Raw genomic sequence first — 15937 nt, forward strand, 5'->3', positions numbered from 1 at the left:
CTTGTACACGATTTCAGCGCCATGGTCGGTCTTGGCTTTGGCGTTCTCGCGGAAGGTCAGCTTGTGGGTCTCAATCTGCAACGAGAGCAGAGGGCGCTGAGCAGGGAGGATGCAGCCACCACACCCGAGGTTGTTTGTACTTGCAAACGGCTCCGTCGCTGCTGCACAGCCAGGAGGAAAGCTCAGTTCATCGGCCCAATGCCCCCAGTGCCCCCCATCCTCAGGCACATCCCTTCCAATAGCCCACACAGCGATTGGGCACACCAGGACTGGAGCATCCAGGGATGCTGCCAAATCCTCCCCAAGGCCCGGTGTGGTTGCAGGTCCCAGGCACAACCTGGGCTGCTCCCACTCCCCCAACAAAACTTTATGGAAGGGGTAGGATTCCCATGTAGCACACAAAGATTCCCCTTACCCCACAGCCCAGCTGGGCACAAAACGCCGCTCCCAAGAGCCAAAACTCTCTTCTCCTGGTGAATGCAAGGACTGGGGAGCAGAGGTGCAGGGGATCAGGTTTGCTACTTACTGGTGCCCTCCCCAGCCAAGTGCAAGGCTGGGAGCTGGCTCTCCGGGGGGGTGAGTGGCTCCAGCACCAGGGCCTGGAGCCCAGCAGGGTCTGGGCTTGGGGTCTGAGCAGCCTGGGGACGGGTCTTGTCTTCCTTGCCTTTCTCTCTCTACAGGTGAAGAAACCCACCCAGGGCGGTGGGGTGCAAAAAACGCATCAGCAACAAAACCCAAGATCCAATCAATGTCAACCAGCAGGAAAAAGGACAAAAAATAGAGAAAAGAAATAGAAAACTGGGGAGAAAAAGAGTTGAAAAACAGGGTCCTTCACTGGCTCATAGGAAGAACAGCAGCTGCCTTCAGAAAGATGAGGAAAGCTTTCCATGCGCAGCCAAGGACAGCCGCCGCTGCCAGTAGGTACGTGGCAGAGCTCAGAGCACCCAGCTCCCCACAGGAGACCCAATGCAAGAGGAAGAAGCACATGAAGAGCTGTGGATTGTGTGGCCAATCCTGGATCTTCTGTGTCGCAGAGCAAGGAGTGGACATGGGAAAGGCTGGGGAAAGAGCAGTGGAGCTGCTCTCAGCCACCCTCCATGGAGGTCTGATGGGGCTTAACTGTGTCCTCTCCCCTCCCTGCAAATAGAGCATCCCTCCTCCGAGCAGCACTGCCTGAGGATGGTCCCTGGTGCCAAGGGGGGAATGGGCTGGACAAAGGAAGGCATCTGAGGCAGCATGTGAACTCATGTTACACCAGTTACAGCTCCAGGATTTAGGCAGGGTATGGGAAGTTGCCACACAGGAAGGCTGAGGCAGGTGATGTCACTTCTGGGTCACACCTTTACCCCTCCAAAAGGCAAGTTCTTCAAACTAGAGCCCAGTGAATGTGCCAGGATATGAAAGAGTCATCACTGTAATAAAAATTATGGAAATGGGCTTAGTGAAGCACAGGGCAGTCTGATGCGTAGCAGCAGCGAGAGAAGGGTAAGGAAGTCAAGCGATCCCTCAGCCAGAGACCAGCAAAGAGCTGGGAGTGCACAGAGTAAACATGGCCAAGAACAAAGTGCCAAAACACAGGAACTGAAATGGAACTTCCCCTCCCATTGAGAAAAAAGTGTTTGAAAAACAAGCAAGATAAACCCCACTTTTCCCTAGAGAAATCCAACCATGTGTGTCACCAGGCTGGAGCCTCAACTCTGTACTTACCTGATCTCCCTGCTCCTGCCTGCAACGGACATGGCTGTCCCTGAAGTGAGGTTGTAGAGGTGCTTTACTTAGCTAAGACTTACTGTGAAGTCACCATCAAAGCCCTGGCAGGAAGAGCTCACCCCAAGTTCAGTATTTCACCTGACCTGGCTGGCTTGTCTTTCAATTTAACTCCTCCCAGACACACACCACTCCCTGCACAGCCCTTGGTCAGTCTCAGCTGAGACTGAGACTTGAAGAAAGAAGAGATCATCTTTCTTCTGAGGAAAGCACAGACCACACCACACTAGAACATGGGCATCAAGTTGTTCCAAGCACTGGGGCAGAAGTGCTGCCTGGCACACAGAGAGGAGAGGCCGTGGGGTCTAAACATGAGCTGCGTGAGCAGGACCTTCTCTGAGTCCAGACTTGAAACGCCTGCTCGCAGGGCAGACACACACTTGAAGCAGAACAGCAACGCCTCTTCTCGACCCAGTGCCCCTTTACCTTTTTATTTCCTCCTCCAGGGACGTGGCTGATGTTATCTAAGGACCCGATTTTCGACTGCACCTTATCTTTGAAATCCAGTTTCTCAGATTTCACCTCCACCTGGCCACCGCCTGGAAGAGAAGAGCACATGCTGGGTTAGCTCCTGTGCCAGCCAGGGCTGAGGCAGCTCAACCAAAGCACTCTAAGGCTGAGCAGAGGGTACGGACCAGGAAAACAGCAGCAAGAGGGACCCCAGGGTGATGTGTGAAACCCAGGAGCCAGGGCAAATGGGAACCAGAGTATGGAGACTTTCCAATGGGTGCTATGCAGAGCTGACAGACATCCCAATTGTTCTACAGAACCAAGGGCTGGGAGCTAACCTGATCCCACTAAACACCAGCAGTCCCCCCTCTTTGTTCCTAAACACTTCCCTTTACAGTGATGTGTCGGCACCTTCAGGTTGTCCATGGATCACACCAGATCCCTCCCCTACGACTGAGCAGTCAGGCAGAGGATCTGACAGTGACTGAGCTGGGAGCAGTGTCCAGTAGCCCAGGGCTCAGGTCCATAGTGCAGGGAGTGCTTCCCTTCACTCCCATCTCCCGGTGCACACCAGGAGGCGGCCTGCAAGCTTCCGAGGACCCGCACCCGGTGCTGCAGAGTCAAGGGGTACCTGGTTTGTGATGGATGTTGCCCAGGGAACCACATTTGGATGTCACGTGGCTCAGGTCGACTGGCTTGTAAACGATTTGAACCTGTCCATACGAGAAAGGAGAAGGCAGTGAGGTGATGGCCACCATGGGCAACTGGGGAGGGGGAGGCACAACACACACCGGCGCCTGATCTGGAGTCAAGGGAAAGGACAGCTTAAACCCCAGTAAGATTAAAGATACAAAAGAAACTGTCATCAGAAATGGGAGATCATTAATGCCCATGTGCAGTAGCCTCTCTCTAACATGTCAGCATGCACGAGATCACCTCTCCACAGAGGGGGGAAGTAGAGGCAATTTTAAAGTGCTTAAAGTGAGAGAGAAAGTGGAGTGGTGATTAATTCAGATTTGCATACACATCATCCAAAAGGAGGAGATATACCAGAGAGAAAACGTAAAAAATAAATACCTTTTCTGGTGTAAAACATAAAGCTTATGTCCACAAAAACTGAAAGAACAGAAATGATCAATGTGCACAGAACTTTTAAAAAGAGTGACCAAAATATGCATTTCTGAAAGATGCTGTAATGGAAATCAGGGTTAAAAAAAAAAAGGCAAAGCAAAGATTAAATATCAGGCAGGAGTTCCCATTACAGAAATTCAACTGGCAATTACAGTACACTCACCCACAACAGTATTTCATGATATTAAGCTCTGGTTTTCACTTGTTTTACCCATCCCATCTCCAGCAATTCCATGGCACTGCCCACCCCAGGCGGTGCCGTGCCCGGTGTGGGGCCAGGGCCTCTTGCACACAGACACAAGACGCAGACACGAGGACACGAGGAACGGGAGCTGTTTAGTGGTAACGTTAGAGGTTTAACCACCACACTGGAAAACACCAACCAAACCACGGCACGGGTCTGTCAGGGACAGCAACCACAGCACAGACACACCAGCTACGTCAGGAGTAGGAGACAAGGGTGAGAAAACATCCCCATAACCCCAGAAGTGCCCTTGGACCCTGGTTTTGGACTCCTGTGTGTGAATCAGCACACTAGTTGCTGGTACTAGTGGGGCTGTGCAGGAGAAATCGGATCATCAGCACCTCAAGGTTGGTTCCTACTCACAGGAAAGAGTCTGGCTCTCAGCAATAGCCTGGACTTCAGGGGAAGCATATGCTGCTCTCTGTGCTTTCACTGTGTGCTGCTCTCACAGGTCTCGGGAAGGATGTGCCAGCACCAAAGGAAGCTCTGCAGAGAAGCTGACCCCTCCAAGCAGCCAGACAGCCAAGAGCCAGCACAAAGGACTCACCGCAGCCGCTGCTCTCCATCGCACCCAAGCACCCTGTGCGGACTCAGAAGCCCCAGGGTGAAGGTGCATCCTCCAGATCTCCAGGTGGCCCCACCACCCTCAGAGCTAGGTGCTGGACCGTGGCTGTGCGCAGCACTGAGAAACACTTCCCCCTCCACCATGCAGCCAGGAAAAGAATGGGGGAAGGGAGGCTCAGTGCTGCCATCCCATCCTACCCGCACATGGGGCCAGAGGCCTGCCTTGTCTCGATGCTCACACATACCTAAAAGCACATTTGACAGAGAGTGGGGACAAGGAGAGGGGAGAAGAGCAACCCCTGGCTCTGCGAGCACCTGGCAGACACAGACATGGAGACAGCCCTGAGGAAAGATCACACGTTTGATGCATGGGGAGGAGGAGAGCATGGTGCAGGCAGAAGGCAGGAAGCAGGTCCCAAAAGGACAGCTGATGCCTTTCTAATCCCAGTGTGACCCAAGGGCCTATGAGGAATTCCGGCACCACTGAGACCTGGGACTGAAAGATCTCCCACTTCCAGAGCAAGCTATCAGCAATTGAAACACTTTCTGCTCTCATTCCAGTGCTCTTTTTTTACAGGCTCCATTAACCCTTTACCATCCTGCTGGGGAGCAAAGAAGGGTCCTCCCCATGTAAGCAAGAAAGGAAAAGGGCCACAGAGTTGCTTGCCTGGGAAACAGAGACCTGGGGACCCCACCTCTCCACATCAGCAATGCTTAGGTCAGCTTTTGCCTAATGCATCACCCTGTTGGAGCATCCACTGGCTTAAAAACCAATGGTACCAACCCCAGGTCCCTGCAGCACCAGCTCATTCCTCCTGAAGCAGCAGAGGAGGGGTGAGACGTGGTGGCCATCAAGCCCTGGTGCTCTTGTTGCCCCTCTGTCCAAGGCACCCCAATACACAGCTCTGCCCCAGGACAGCCACATTAGCACAAGGCTTTGGCCCGAGCACCCAGAGCTGAGCTGCTGCTCATGTCACAGGCCTGGAGAGGGATGGCAACCTCCAGCCAAAGATCCAGATAATTCTTAACCCACTACAGCCACTGCAGCTGCACATGCTTGCCTGTGGTGTGAGCTCTCAGAGGAGACAAGGATGAGCTCACCACGCTGTGCTGAAGCTCATGACCAGCCACAGCACAGGTGATTCATGAGGAACACTAACTCCTGGTGTCACAAGGGGTCCACCAAGCACCAAGCAGTCCAAGCCAGAGCAGGACCCTGGGGTAAGAAAGAGCAGAACAAGCATGGAACCTGCTTCACAGAGGTGTGACCTCTGCAAAGCAGCTCCTCTGGCCTGTTAAATAAATGCAGAATGACATCAAATTTAAGATGGAGGTTGCAAACCCAGTTATGTCCCAATGCTTACATGCCAAGCCCTCTGCAATGCTCAGTTTCTCAGGGAGGGCATCCATAGGGATCAAAAACAGCACAAAGAAAATCCATCAGGAACATCTGAGAGGCACCAGACAGCTTCCTCAGAGCAGGCAACCACAGCCCCTGGGTCACACTGTTTGGGGTCTCAGCGATGCACCATCCTCAGCCCATCATCTTGCCTGGACCCAGACTGTCTCCAGAGAGACTGGTGTAAATCCACCGACCTCTGTGGAGTTTCTCCAGGTTTCTGGCACAGTAACTGAAAGCTGAGTCCAGCTGTTTATTTGGAAATGGCTGGAAATGCCAGCGTTCCCATCAATTCACTCAGTATTATTTTAGGCTCAGCCTCCATGGGCACTGCCGGACACAGAAAGGAGAAGCTTAATATTTGCGTGGATCATACTGGCCTGATGGGAATGGGGAGGAACCTGCACGTTCACATGTTGTGCAGAGTCACGTGCAATTTAGCAGTCTATTAAGCAACGAGGACTGTGCTTGCTTAGAAATCTATCCATCTACTGCATCAGCAACTACGTCACTGTCTGCCAGAGGCCACCCATCCCGCAGACAATGAGGCATTGAGCCTTCCAGGTAGTGTCAAACCTTCCAGTTAATGGGATGTTTTGTTACAGACATGGTTTCTGAGAGGGCCAGTTAGTTCTGTCCATGTCAGGCATGTACAGGACTTGTTAGGGTTCATCCCACCATGTCTTTCGGGTTAATGGGGTTAAATGACAGCACGTCACCAATGGCTATCTGACGGCGGATAGCATCGGCGCTTTAGTGTACACAACATGCCACTGAGAGTCAGGATTATTACAGTGCATTGAAAGTGTGAAGGTACTCACACTGCCTCCTCCTGGGATGTGTTTGATATTATCCTTTGAGCCACACCTGGATTGAACGCTGCTAAAGTCCAACTTCTTATTAACAATCTGCACCTTTGGTAGCCAGAAAAGAGTCATTGCACGTCACCAATAGCTATCTGATGGCAGGTCACTGCAGATAGCATCGGCGCTTCAGTGTACACAACATGCCACTTAGAATCAGCAGTATTATAGTGCATTGAAAGTGTGAAGGTACTCACACTGCCTCCTCCCGGGATGTGTTTGATATTATCCTTTGAGCCACACTTGGATTGAACGCTGCTAAAGTCCAGCTTCTTATTAATAATCTGCACCTTTGGTAGCCAGAAAAGAGTGTGAGAAACAACATGACCATCTGCAGCTTGACCATGTGTTACATCCCTACAAGCAGGAACATGCCTTCCAATGCCAAGAGCTAAGGAGAATCTCTGGCTTCCTGCATAGATATGTCAACTCACGGGTTGGAAACTGAAGAAGGAGGTGGTCAGGGTATAGCTAGAGGTTGGTTACATCAGGCTAGCAAGGCAGCCTGAGTTTCCAGGCCAGAAACACTAGTGAGAAAAGAGAAAACAGCCAGCTCACCCCATCTTCTTTCACTAAACAAAACAGGGAACTTGCTGGGCAGCAAACACCAGTGCACTGAGCCTCAGCTCAGTGGAAGGAGGAACGATACAGCTGAGAGAAAAATGCCTGCTCAGCCCCATCTCCCATGCCAGGCAATGTGTGCCCCCCTCTAGAACAGACACACGTGGCCTCCTGTTTCAGCAGCTGGAGCAAACTGGGCAGACTGGTGCAGCTGGAGGCGAGGAGCCGTGTGCCCAGCCTGAGCTGTGTGCTGAGCAGGGCTCAAACTCCCTCTACCAGTTACAAAGAGAAAAAGCAAACGCTGCCAGGGCTGCAGTCCCACCCGCACGGTTCAGTCCTGTCTAGCTGAAAGGGGCAGCACAGGCCACCCCAAAGGCAGCAGATGCAATGTGTCTATTGCCTATTCCTAACACATCACGGCTGGGAGAGGGGCTGGAAACGGCTTGGTGCCACGGGGGAAGCACGTACCATGCTAGTGTCCCCCTCCAGTCCCCAAGCCTGCCTGCCCTCCCCACCACACACAGATCTCTGTGCTAATGAAGCTGTTTCCATTCAGTATGTACTAATTTAGCTGTTCTCCCTGTCTGGGTTTTGTAAGTGCAGCTATGCTGGAGTGACCCCACGCACAGGAGCAGCTATTCCAGACAACACGAAGATGAAGATTGTCCCTGTTCCTTCCCCTACATGGACTGGAGTGGCTTTACAACCTGTACAAGTAAAAACCAGCAGGCACACAGGCCTGTGCTCCCTCAGGAGAAAGCCCATCTGAAGCACAACCCTCATGAGAGACAGAGACAGAGCATCCTTCAAGGGAGCAGCACCACATCCCCCTGCACGTGCAGTGCCTGGACAACGGTGTCCCCAGGGCTGGCTGAGCAGGCAACCTCACCCTCCATTCCAGAACATCCCCAGCCTGCAGGGCTTGCTCCTCACTACCCCCCTGGTGAAGCACCAAAGCTGGCTCCAGCCTCTATAGCATCATTTTCCAAGTTGACATCAACTAATCCTGCAACGGTTCAGCTAGACCAGGCTTTGCCAGAGCTGTATTCGGTGATCCAGCAACAACAAAGGTGCTCAGACAATGCAGAAATACTGGCGTGTGTGCCCCATGCCGTTTGTTTCCCTAAGCTGGGGGTCTGCACTGGGAGCAGGCTCCAGACCCATCTTCTGGCCACTCTAAAATCAAACCTGCGGGATCAGCCCCTTCTGCTCCATTCTGCTAAGAGCAGCCTCATGTCCTACAAAATTCGGTGATCCAGCAACAACAAAGGTGCTCAGACAATGCAGAAATACTGGCGTGTGTGCCCCATGCCGTTTGTTTCCCTAAGCTGGGGGTCTGCACTGGGAGCAGGCTCCAGACCCATCTTCTGGCCACTCTAAAATCAAACCTGCGGGATCAGCCCCTTCTGCTCCATTCTGCTAAGAGCAGCCTCATGTCCTACAAAATCCCCAGCAGAGCACCTAGCCATTCTTCCCTGCAAAGAGTAATGAACTGTCCCCAATTCAGTGACAACAATAAATATGTTGCTTGACAGAGATGCAGAGAAAAAAAGACCCTCATAAAAGCTGGATTAAAAAGGACAAGCAAACAATTTATGTGATGAACAGTAAATGTGAGGGGCCCTGAAGAGCAGCATTTTCTGGGGGCAGCAGGAAAAACTGAAGCAGGGAAACAAGGAGGGCCAAGGCCCCCGGACACAGGCAGCTGGAAGGACACGTGCTGCTCTGCTCATGCCCAACAGCCAGAGCCCCCCCAGCCTGCAGCACAGAGCAAAATGTGCATTCTCCAGTAAATCACCAGCACAGAAGGGAATGAATGGAAAAGCACACTGCTATTTGGGGAAGAGAAGCCACCTCAAAGCCTTCTCCCATGCTAATGGTGAACATCCCGAGTTACCTGCGCACACAGCATGGCATGCACTGCACTCAGCTGTGCTGCATGAGCAGCCACAGAGCAAGGTCTGCAAGGCACAAGCACAGGGGAATCCTGACTGCACCAGCCATCAGACCTGCAGGTCTGTCATGTAACGTGTGTGCAAGAGCCACTGGGTCTTCACCACTCAGGGGAACCTGGTGCTGTTCTGTCGCCACCCATGCAGCAAGGACATGGCCACACAGTGCAACGGAGCAGTGCAGAGAGGGTCAGATGGGTGCTGAGGAGGTTCAGGTTGAATAGGAGGAAGCAGCTCTTCCCTGTGAGGGTGCTGAGGCGCTGGCACAGGGTGCCCAGAGGAGCTGTGGCTGCCCCATCCCTGGCAGTGTTCAAGGCCAGGTTGGACACAGGCGCTTGAAGCAACCTGCTCTAGTGGAAGGTGTCCCTGTCCGTGGCAGGGGTTGGAACTTCCAACCCAAACCAGTCTGGGATTCTATGATTCTATGAGGAGCCACCACGCCAGCTGGAGCTGTGTGACCCCACACCACTGCTCTTGGGGCTGCATGGATGAATTAGGTCACCCCACTCCCTCATCCAAACCCTCCTCTGCTGGGCTTGCAAAATTTAACACGAGACCTTCATTCCCAAGCACTTGGAGCACGGAGTTCACTTTGTTGCTTGTGAAACAGCCTCTCTGGGAGTGAAATATACTAGTGGTTGAAAGGATAATGCCACCAGTTCTGGCCATGCATCATGTAGCAAGACAGTGCCTGATGGCAGAACACAATCCAGAATCTTGCCAACAGAGCTGGATCTGAAATCACAACCGTTCTATGAACAGTGCCCAGCCTGGGAGCCTCCCAGGGAGGAGAACATCCTATCTGCTCACTGATGCAGGAACAGAGGCAGTGTTGAAGGGACTGTTCCAGATCACACAGTACAGGATTCAGAAACACAACCCTGACCCTGAGACTCTTTAGGGCTGTAGGTCACAATGTGCTCTCCTTCACTGGACACCACAAGGGAATGCCATTCCCCTGGCAGCCAGTCCACGTGTTGATGTGCCACATCCCAAGCTCTCTGCAGTCCTCTCTGCAGGACAGCTGTACTGCACTAAGCCAGCGAGCAACTTCCAACAAGCACCCAACCCAAGGAACCCAACAGACTCTAAAAGCAGAAGCAGGCTGGAGGCAGCACCACTGCGTGTCTGACACCAGCTGGGCTGCTGCTGCCCCAGGCAGGGCTCTCCCCTCCCAGGCACAGCACCAAGCACCCGCTGTCCCTACAGACATGCCCCTGGAAAGCAGAGTCCACCTTTACCTTGCCACCTCCAGGCTGGTGCTTCAGGTTTTCGGTGGAGCCGATTTTGGACTTGACGTTTTTGAGGTCAGGCATAGGCGCGGCTGACGGCTGGATGCGGCTCTTGGCAGAGGCAGGAGATTTTGGTGGTGTGCGGACCACTGCCACCTTCTTGGGCTCCCTGGCTGGTGGGGTGGGCAGAGAGGGAGTGCGGGAACGGCTGCCTGGAGTCCCGGGGGAGCCGGGACTGCTGTAACCGCTTCTGTCTCCAGACTTTGGCTGCTCACCTGGAGTTTGCACACAGAGGGAGGCAAGCACAGGATAAGCAACACAGGTACACAACCCTGTCCCCCCCCACTGCCTGACTTCATGAAGTTGGTGTGCCTGGCCTCAGGGCCCACCCGCTGCTCCTATCGCAGCCCAGCAGCAGGGAGAAGATGGCTGCACTTTCTTCTACTTCATTTTGAGGTGAAAACTGTGACTAAAGGCAATTCCTTAGTTGCTTTCAGAAGGAAGATGGTCTTCACTGACTGGCTCATTGGTAAGACCCCCACCCAAGCATGTGTGACAAATTACAGACAAAAGACACTCAAACAAAACCACTTTCCTGTTAGGAATTTGGAAGCATTTACACATAATAATTTTATGTCATTAAATAAGGTTGATCATTGAGCAGCTCAGAACTGGCCCTAGTTTGGGAAGGAACAGAATAAAAGAAAACTGTTAAACATCACCTTTCTCAGACTTTGCTGCTGCAGGAGGTGGTTTTTTCTGCTCCTTTCTGCCTGTTTAATGAATGAGAAAGATGTTTAAACATAATAAAGCTGGAAATTTAATCGATTTAAGGTTTTATGCAGCTCTGGTCAAGTATGAAAAATATATATATATTCAGCGAAAAGCACCATTTTAATGGGAATTCAATGCCTGATGCTTTCTGGGGTTTTCTTCTCTGAGAATAACGTGCTAATCTCCATTCCTGCACTCGAAGAACTGATCCTCTTGCCCCCGCTCTTGGTGGAAATATTGTCAAGAGAAAAGGAAGAGATGGATTAAAAAAAAGGAGCTGCCTAAATCTTCCAAACTGAAGGAAATCCCAAAGGAATAAAGCAACTGCCTTCTCCTACACACTGGCAACTGTATGAACAGAGCACATAAAGCAGCATCCAGAAAGGCTCCCTTCAGAGGAATCAGCCCTAGCTCTGCACACACAGCCTGGTGAGCAGCTCCCAGTCACGGCCCAGGCGCCAGCCTGCCGGCCATGCTCTGCCCCAGCGCTGTGCGTGACCCCCACCTAACTGCACAGAGGGCCTGGGAGCACCACCAGAGCAGAGCCTCTGGAGCCAGAGACACCAGGGGAGGCAGCAGCACCCCCGCTCACCACCACCTACCGGAGCTGGGGGGTGTCTTAGGGGCCGTGGGGGTCTTTGCCGGGATGCGTGTGGCATTGGTGGAGTTCCTCTGAGCCTGTCCGGCTCCGGAGCGCGGTGTGGCCGTCTTCGTGCCACCTCTCATCTCCGGGCCCTGGGGACACAAAGGGGAAAGGCTGATGGAGGGGGGAATGCCCAGGGATGGGCTATCACCCTTCATGGATCAGAGCCACACGAGACCCTCCTGCTTCCTACCCTGACAGCCACAGGAGCTCCCACGGGTCTCCCCCCAGACAGGTACCTGCAATGTGCCCATTTACACCCTATCTCCCACCATGGTGCTTACAACAACCACTGCACAGTCACTACTGCCACTTCCCTGCATAGCCCTTAGCTTCAGCTACATAATTCACCTCACATTCAGGCCTGGTCAAAAGGTTTGTTCAACTCCTTTGTACATTCTCTAAATTTCATCATTTTGTTTCCTCTCTTCTGCTAAAATTTTGTACAGAATATAAATCAATCACAGAATCCCAGCCTGGTTTGTGTTGAAGGCACCTTAAAGCTCATCCAGTCCCAACCCCCTGCCATGGGCAGGGACACCTTCCACTAGAGTAGGTTGCTCCAAGCCCCTGTGTACAACCTCGCCTTGATGAATGCCAGGGACTTGAACACTGCCAGGGATGGGGCAGCCACAGCTTCTCTGGGCACCCTGTGCCAGCGCCTCAGCACCCTCCCAGGGAAGAGCTTCTGCCTCAGAGCTCATCTCAGTCTCCCCTCTGGCAGGTTCAAGCCATTCCCCTTGTCCTGTCCTTACCTTATCCCTACATGCCTGTGTAAAAAGTCCTTCTCCACATTTCTTGTATGCCCAAATCCACTGACTAAACCAGAGGCTCCATTCAGGAGCACAGTGCCAGACTCCAAATAGAGAGAAGCACCTCCTTTATCCCCACCTGCAATACACTCAAACCATATCCCACTGTCTGCGATCTGCAATCCCTGCTCTGTATCCACATGACTAAACACCACAAAGGGAAACTCCGAGCTACTTCTTACGCTGCAGAGTGAGACAGGGATGTGGGTGCATTCCCTAGGCTCTGTGTAGCACCTGGCAGATCTGGCTCTGGCACATTTCAAATACATCTGCTGTTTACAGCCAACACACCCATAAAACATAGCACAAAGCTGCAAAACAAGAACAGGACCTGGAAATGCCTCAGAAAGAGCAGGTACCACCCTGCGGCACTGAGATGCTTTTGCTGTAATGCAGAGTAGGGGGCCTGTGTGCTGGTGTGATGGACCCACTTGCTTCAAATACCAAACCTGAGCACCAAGGCTGGGGTGAAGGGAAGTACATCCCACCCTCTCCACTGAACAGGGCACAAGAGAATGCCCAGCCAAGCACTACTAGTCAGACCTGTCAGGAATGCAATTCAGGTATTCCCCAAGGCAGCTTTGCCTCTCTACCATCCCACCTCCTTACCTTGGCTTTCCTTTCTTGTGTTCCTCTACTGGCAGGTCGGGATGTGACAGAAGAGGCTCGTTTAGAGGTGGAAGCAGGGCTGGAGTGTGTTTTCGAAGGGGTTGTGCTAGAGCAGGTGTGTCGTTGGGGGGGGGTGGAGGGTCTATCCCCAGGGGGTTTGGTAGTGCAGGGTGAGGAGTTCTTAAATATGGAGACAAAATAAAAGTGGAACAGAAAAAAAATCAGTATGGGAGGGAAACAAAAGGGGCTCACCCACATCAAACGGGATTAGAAGGTGCAATGCAGAACTGGTGTGAGATAGGTGATGGCTGGCACTGCCCTCTCTCTGCAGCACAGGGAGATACCTCAGCTCTACTCCTCCCACAGGCTGCTGCAACACCCAGGCCCCTTTCTGAGGAAGTGTCACCAGCGCCAGCCTGCCCGTGCCACTGCCCTCCACATCAGTGGCACGTTCTACCCCCTGAACTGCTCTATTACCTCCCAAACTCCCCGTGCTCCACTGGCAAAGATGCTGCAGGTACAGCACTATCAACACCAGCACTGCTGGGAGATGCAGATGGCTGCACCCAGGTCTCTCAGCCCCATCCCTCCTGCTCTGTCAATAAGGGATCTCTGCTTCTGTCTAGACAATTCCGTGGTACCACGTCAAATGGCTGGTACAGTCCTGCCAGCCTCCCCAGGGAAAGACCCAATTTCACATTGTTTGAAATGAGTATATTCCTCACCTTTAGTTCTTCACCCACTGACCTGTCCATCAGCTTGTCCATCATCTCACCCAGGCTCTGGCCATGTTAATGATCACCTGCACTAAACCCCCTTCAAACGAGCAGTGGGACAGAGATCTTCCAACTCCTGGCGTTTACCCACTATTAAACTCTGCTCCTCACCCAAAACAGAGCACCTGCAAGGCCTAGATTATTTAAGCTTTTAATTACCTGCCTTGCTCCTTTCACTGTGACACTGCTTGGCCCCAGCCCTGCACAACACAGATTTGAGTTTGCTTCCACACCAGTTTGCCCAGCAAAGCCAGCTATCTGCTTTCCAGTCTTGGGCTGAGGAAACAGCCTCTCTAACCACCTACCCAACCCTTGAGCCACAGGTTTGGTTTAGATTTGGTTCTCTTCCTTGCCCTCAAAGATCATCATGGATTGCACCATCCAGCCCAGGGTGAGGGAAGAAAACATAAAACACTCTTGAAAGGGAGATGGAAGAATGGAAAATAATGACAAGATTTCTTAAGAGGCACAACCATGGTCCAGGAGTGTGGGAGAGGGAGTCAGGAACATGCTCAGCACTTCAGTGTGTTGGTGGCACCTCTTGGTTTTAGTTATTAGCTTACCTTTGGTTTCTTTTCATCAGCTTCAGTCCCTTCCTTGTCTTTGCTGTCAATACGACCTGAGAAATGGAAACACACAGAGTTACACTCCTTGGGAGTGGTCAGTAAACCCCAGAGAGATGATAATGCCTGTTCTGCAGCCACATGCATGCTGGGTGGGTGCTCCAGGTTCCTGCTCCCCGTTAGATGAAATACTGTTCTTAGAAATAGTCACTCATACTTCCACAGCATGAACACATTCCTCCTGGGTTAACAGATAACCATGTGCACAGGTAACAGTGCATCAGTCATCACTGGAATATCAGACACACACACAATAAAGCTTCATGAGCCCACTTTGCCCAGATTTGCACTCAGTACCAGGAGCATCTGTTCAGGACAGGACAGAACAGTTCTCTTTGACCCTAAACATAAGTCTCCCTCCCTAAAACACCCACTGGTTCTAACAGTTACATAAATGAAGACTAACACTGAAGGATGCCCCAATCCCAGCAGTACCAGGGTGCCCATCATCTCATTTAAAGCTGTTGAGTCCAGAGAAGGCCCCGGAGCTGCTGCGAGGGCTGGAGCAGCTCTGCTCTGGAGCCAGGCTGAGAGAGCTGGGCTGGGGCAGCTGGAGAAGAGAAGGCTCCTCAAGGGGACACCTTAGAGCAGCTCCAGTGCCTAAAGGGGCTCCAGGAAACTGGAGAGGGGCTTTGGACAAGGGATGGAGGGACAGTACAAGGGGAGTGGCTTGAACCTGCCAGAGGGGAGATTGAGATGAGCTCTGAGGCAGAAGCTCTTCCCTGGGAGGGTGCTGAGGCGCTGGCACAGGGTGCCCAGAGAAGCTGTGGCTGCCCCATCCCTGGCAGTGTTCAAGGCCAGGTTGGACACAGGGGCTTGGAGCAACCTGCTCTAGTGGAAGGTGTCCCTGCCCGTGGTAGGGGTTGGAACTTCCAGCCCAAACCTGTCTGTGATTCTATGATGAGCTTTGTTAATCTCCGAAAAAATTTTTACCCCAGGCCATTGTTAACCCCACGTCTCCTGCCCTCTGCCTCCCCAGCAGGCTGTGCACTGGGGTCAGGCCCTGCAGGGTATTAAGGTTTTAGCTCTTGTCCTACTTGATTTGTATCAAGCTTAGAGTGACTCTGACAGTATTTCAGTGTTTTGTCCCTTTAGTCTATGAGCACAAGAGACTGCAGTACACAACAGTACTGCTGCTTAGGAGATCAGCAACAGGGAGGATGTTTGTACTGAGGCAATCATAACAAAGCCCCTTTTCCCCATTTTCAGCTAATTCCTCCCTGTTCTGGGAGGAAAAGCTGCTGACATTCTCCCCAGTGGTTTGGAAACTTGTCCTGGTGGGTCAGCCCTTTCCCAGTGACATGAACAATGTTGTTAATCCAGCACTGACCCATCACAGCCATACCCAGAGCTGCTGGATGCACCACCCTTCCCAAATCCAGTTAAACTGCAGCTGGAGCAAAGCTGGAAACAAACAGCCATAAAGTAAAATGAAGGAAAAGACCATAAAACCATTAAAGAAAATGATTCCTATTCCTCCTACTGAACCAGAAGCTGGTTGACTCTGGGCAATGCATTCCCCCCCCCCGCCCCACCC

General features: G+C 52.3%; 1 protein-coding gene across 1 annotated transcript in view; it reads right to left on the bottom strand.

The window, feature by feature from the left end:
• Window positions 1-7: 7 nt before the first annotated feature.
• The window catches only part of MAPT (microtubule-associated protein tau), a gene marked incomplete at its 3' end in the record, with an annotated part of 26327 nt that continues 10397 nt past the window's right edge, over window positions 8-15937 (bottom strand). Inside the window, exons 6-15 of the mRNA XM_010010718.1 lie at window positions 14341-14396; window positions 13002-13181; window positions 11540-11672; window positions 10886-10936; window positions 10173-10438; window positions 6616-6708; window positions 6377-6469; window positions 2849-2930; window positions 2194-2306; window positions 8-75 (exon numbers count right to left, since the gene is read on the bottom strand). Of these exons, the coding sequence (XP_010009020.1) occupies window positions 8-75; window positions 2194-2306; window positions 2849-2930; window positions 6377-6469; window positions 6616-6708; window positions 10173-10438; window positions 10886-10936; window positions 11540-11672; window positions 13002-13181; window positions 14341-14396 (1135 nt within the window). The remainder of the gene's footprint in view (window positions 76-2193; window positions 2307-2848; window positions 2931-6376; window positions 6470-6615; window positions 6709-10172; window positions 10439-10885; window positions 10937-11539; window positions 11673-13001; window positions 13182-14340; window positions 14397-15937) is intronic.

The sequence above is a fragment of the Nestor notabilis genome, unplaced genomic scaffold (genome assembly GCF_000696875.1).
Source record: "Nestor notabilis isolate BGI_N333 unplaced genomic scaffold, ASM69687v1 scaffold5843, whole genome shotgun sequence".
Classification (NCBI taxonomy): Eukaryota; Metazoa; Chordata; class Aves; order Psittaciformes; family Psittacidae; genus Nestor; species Nestor notabilis.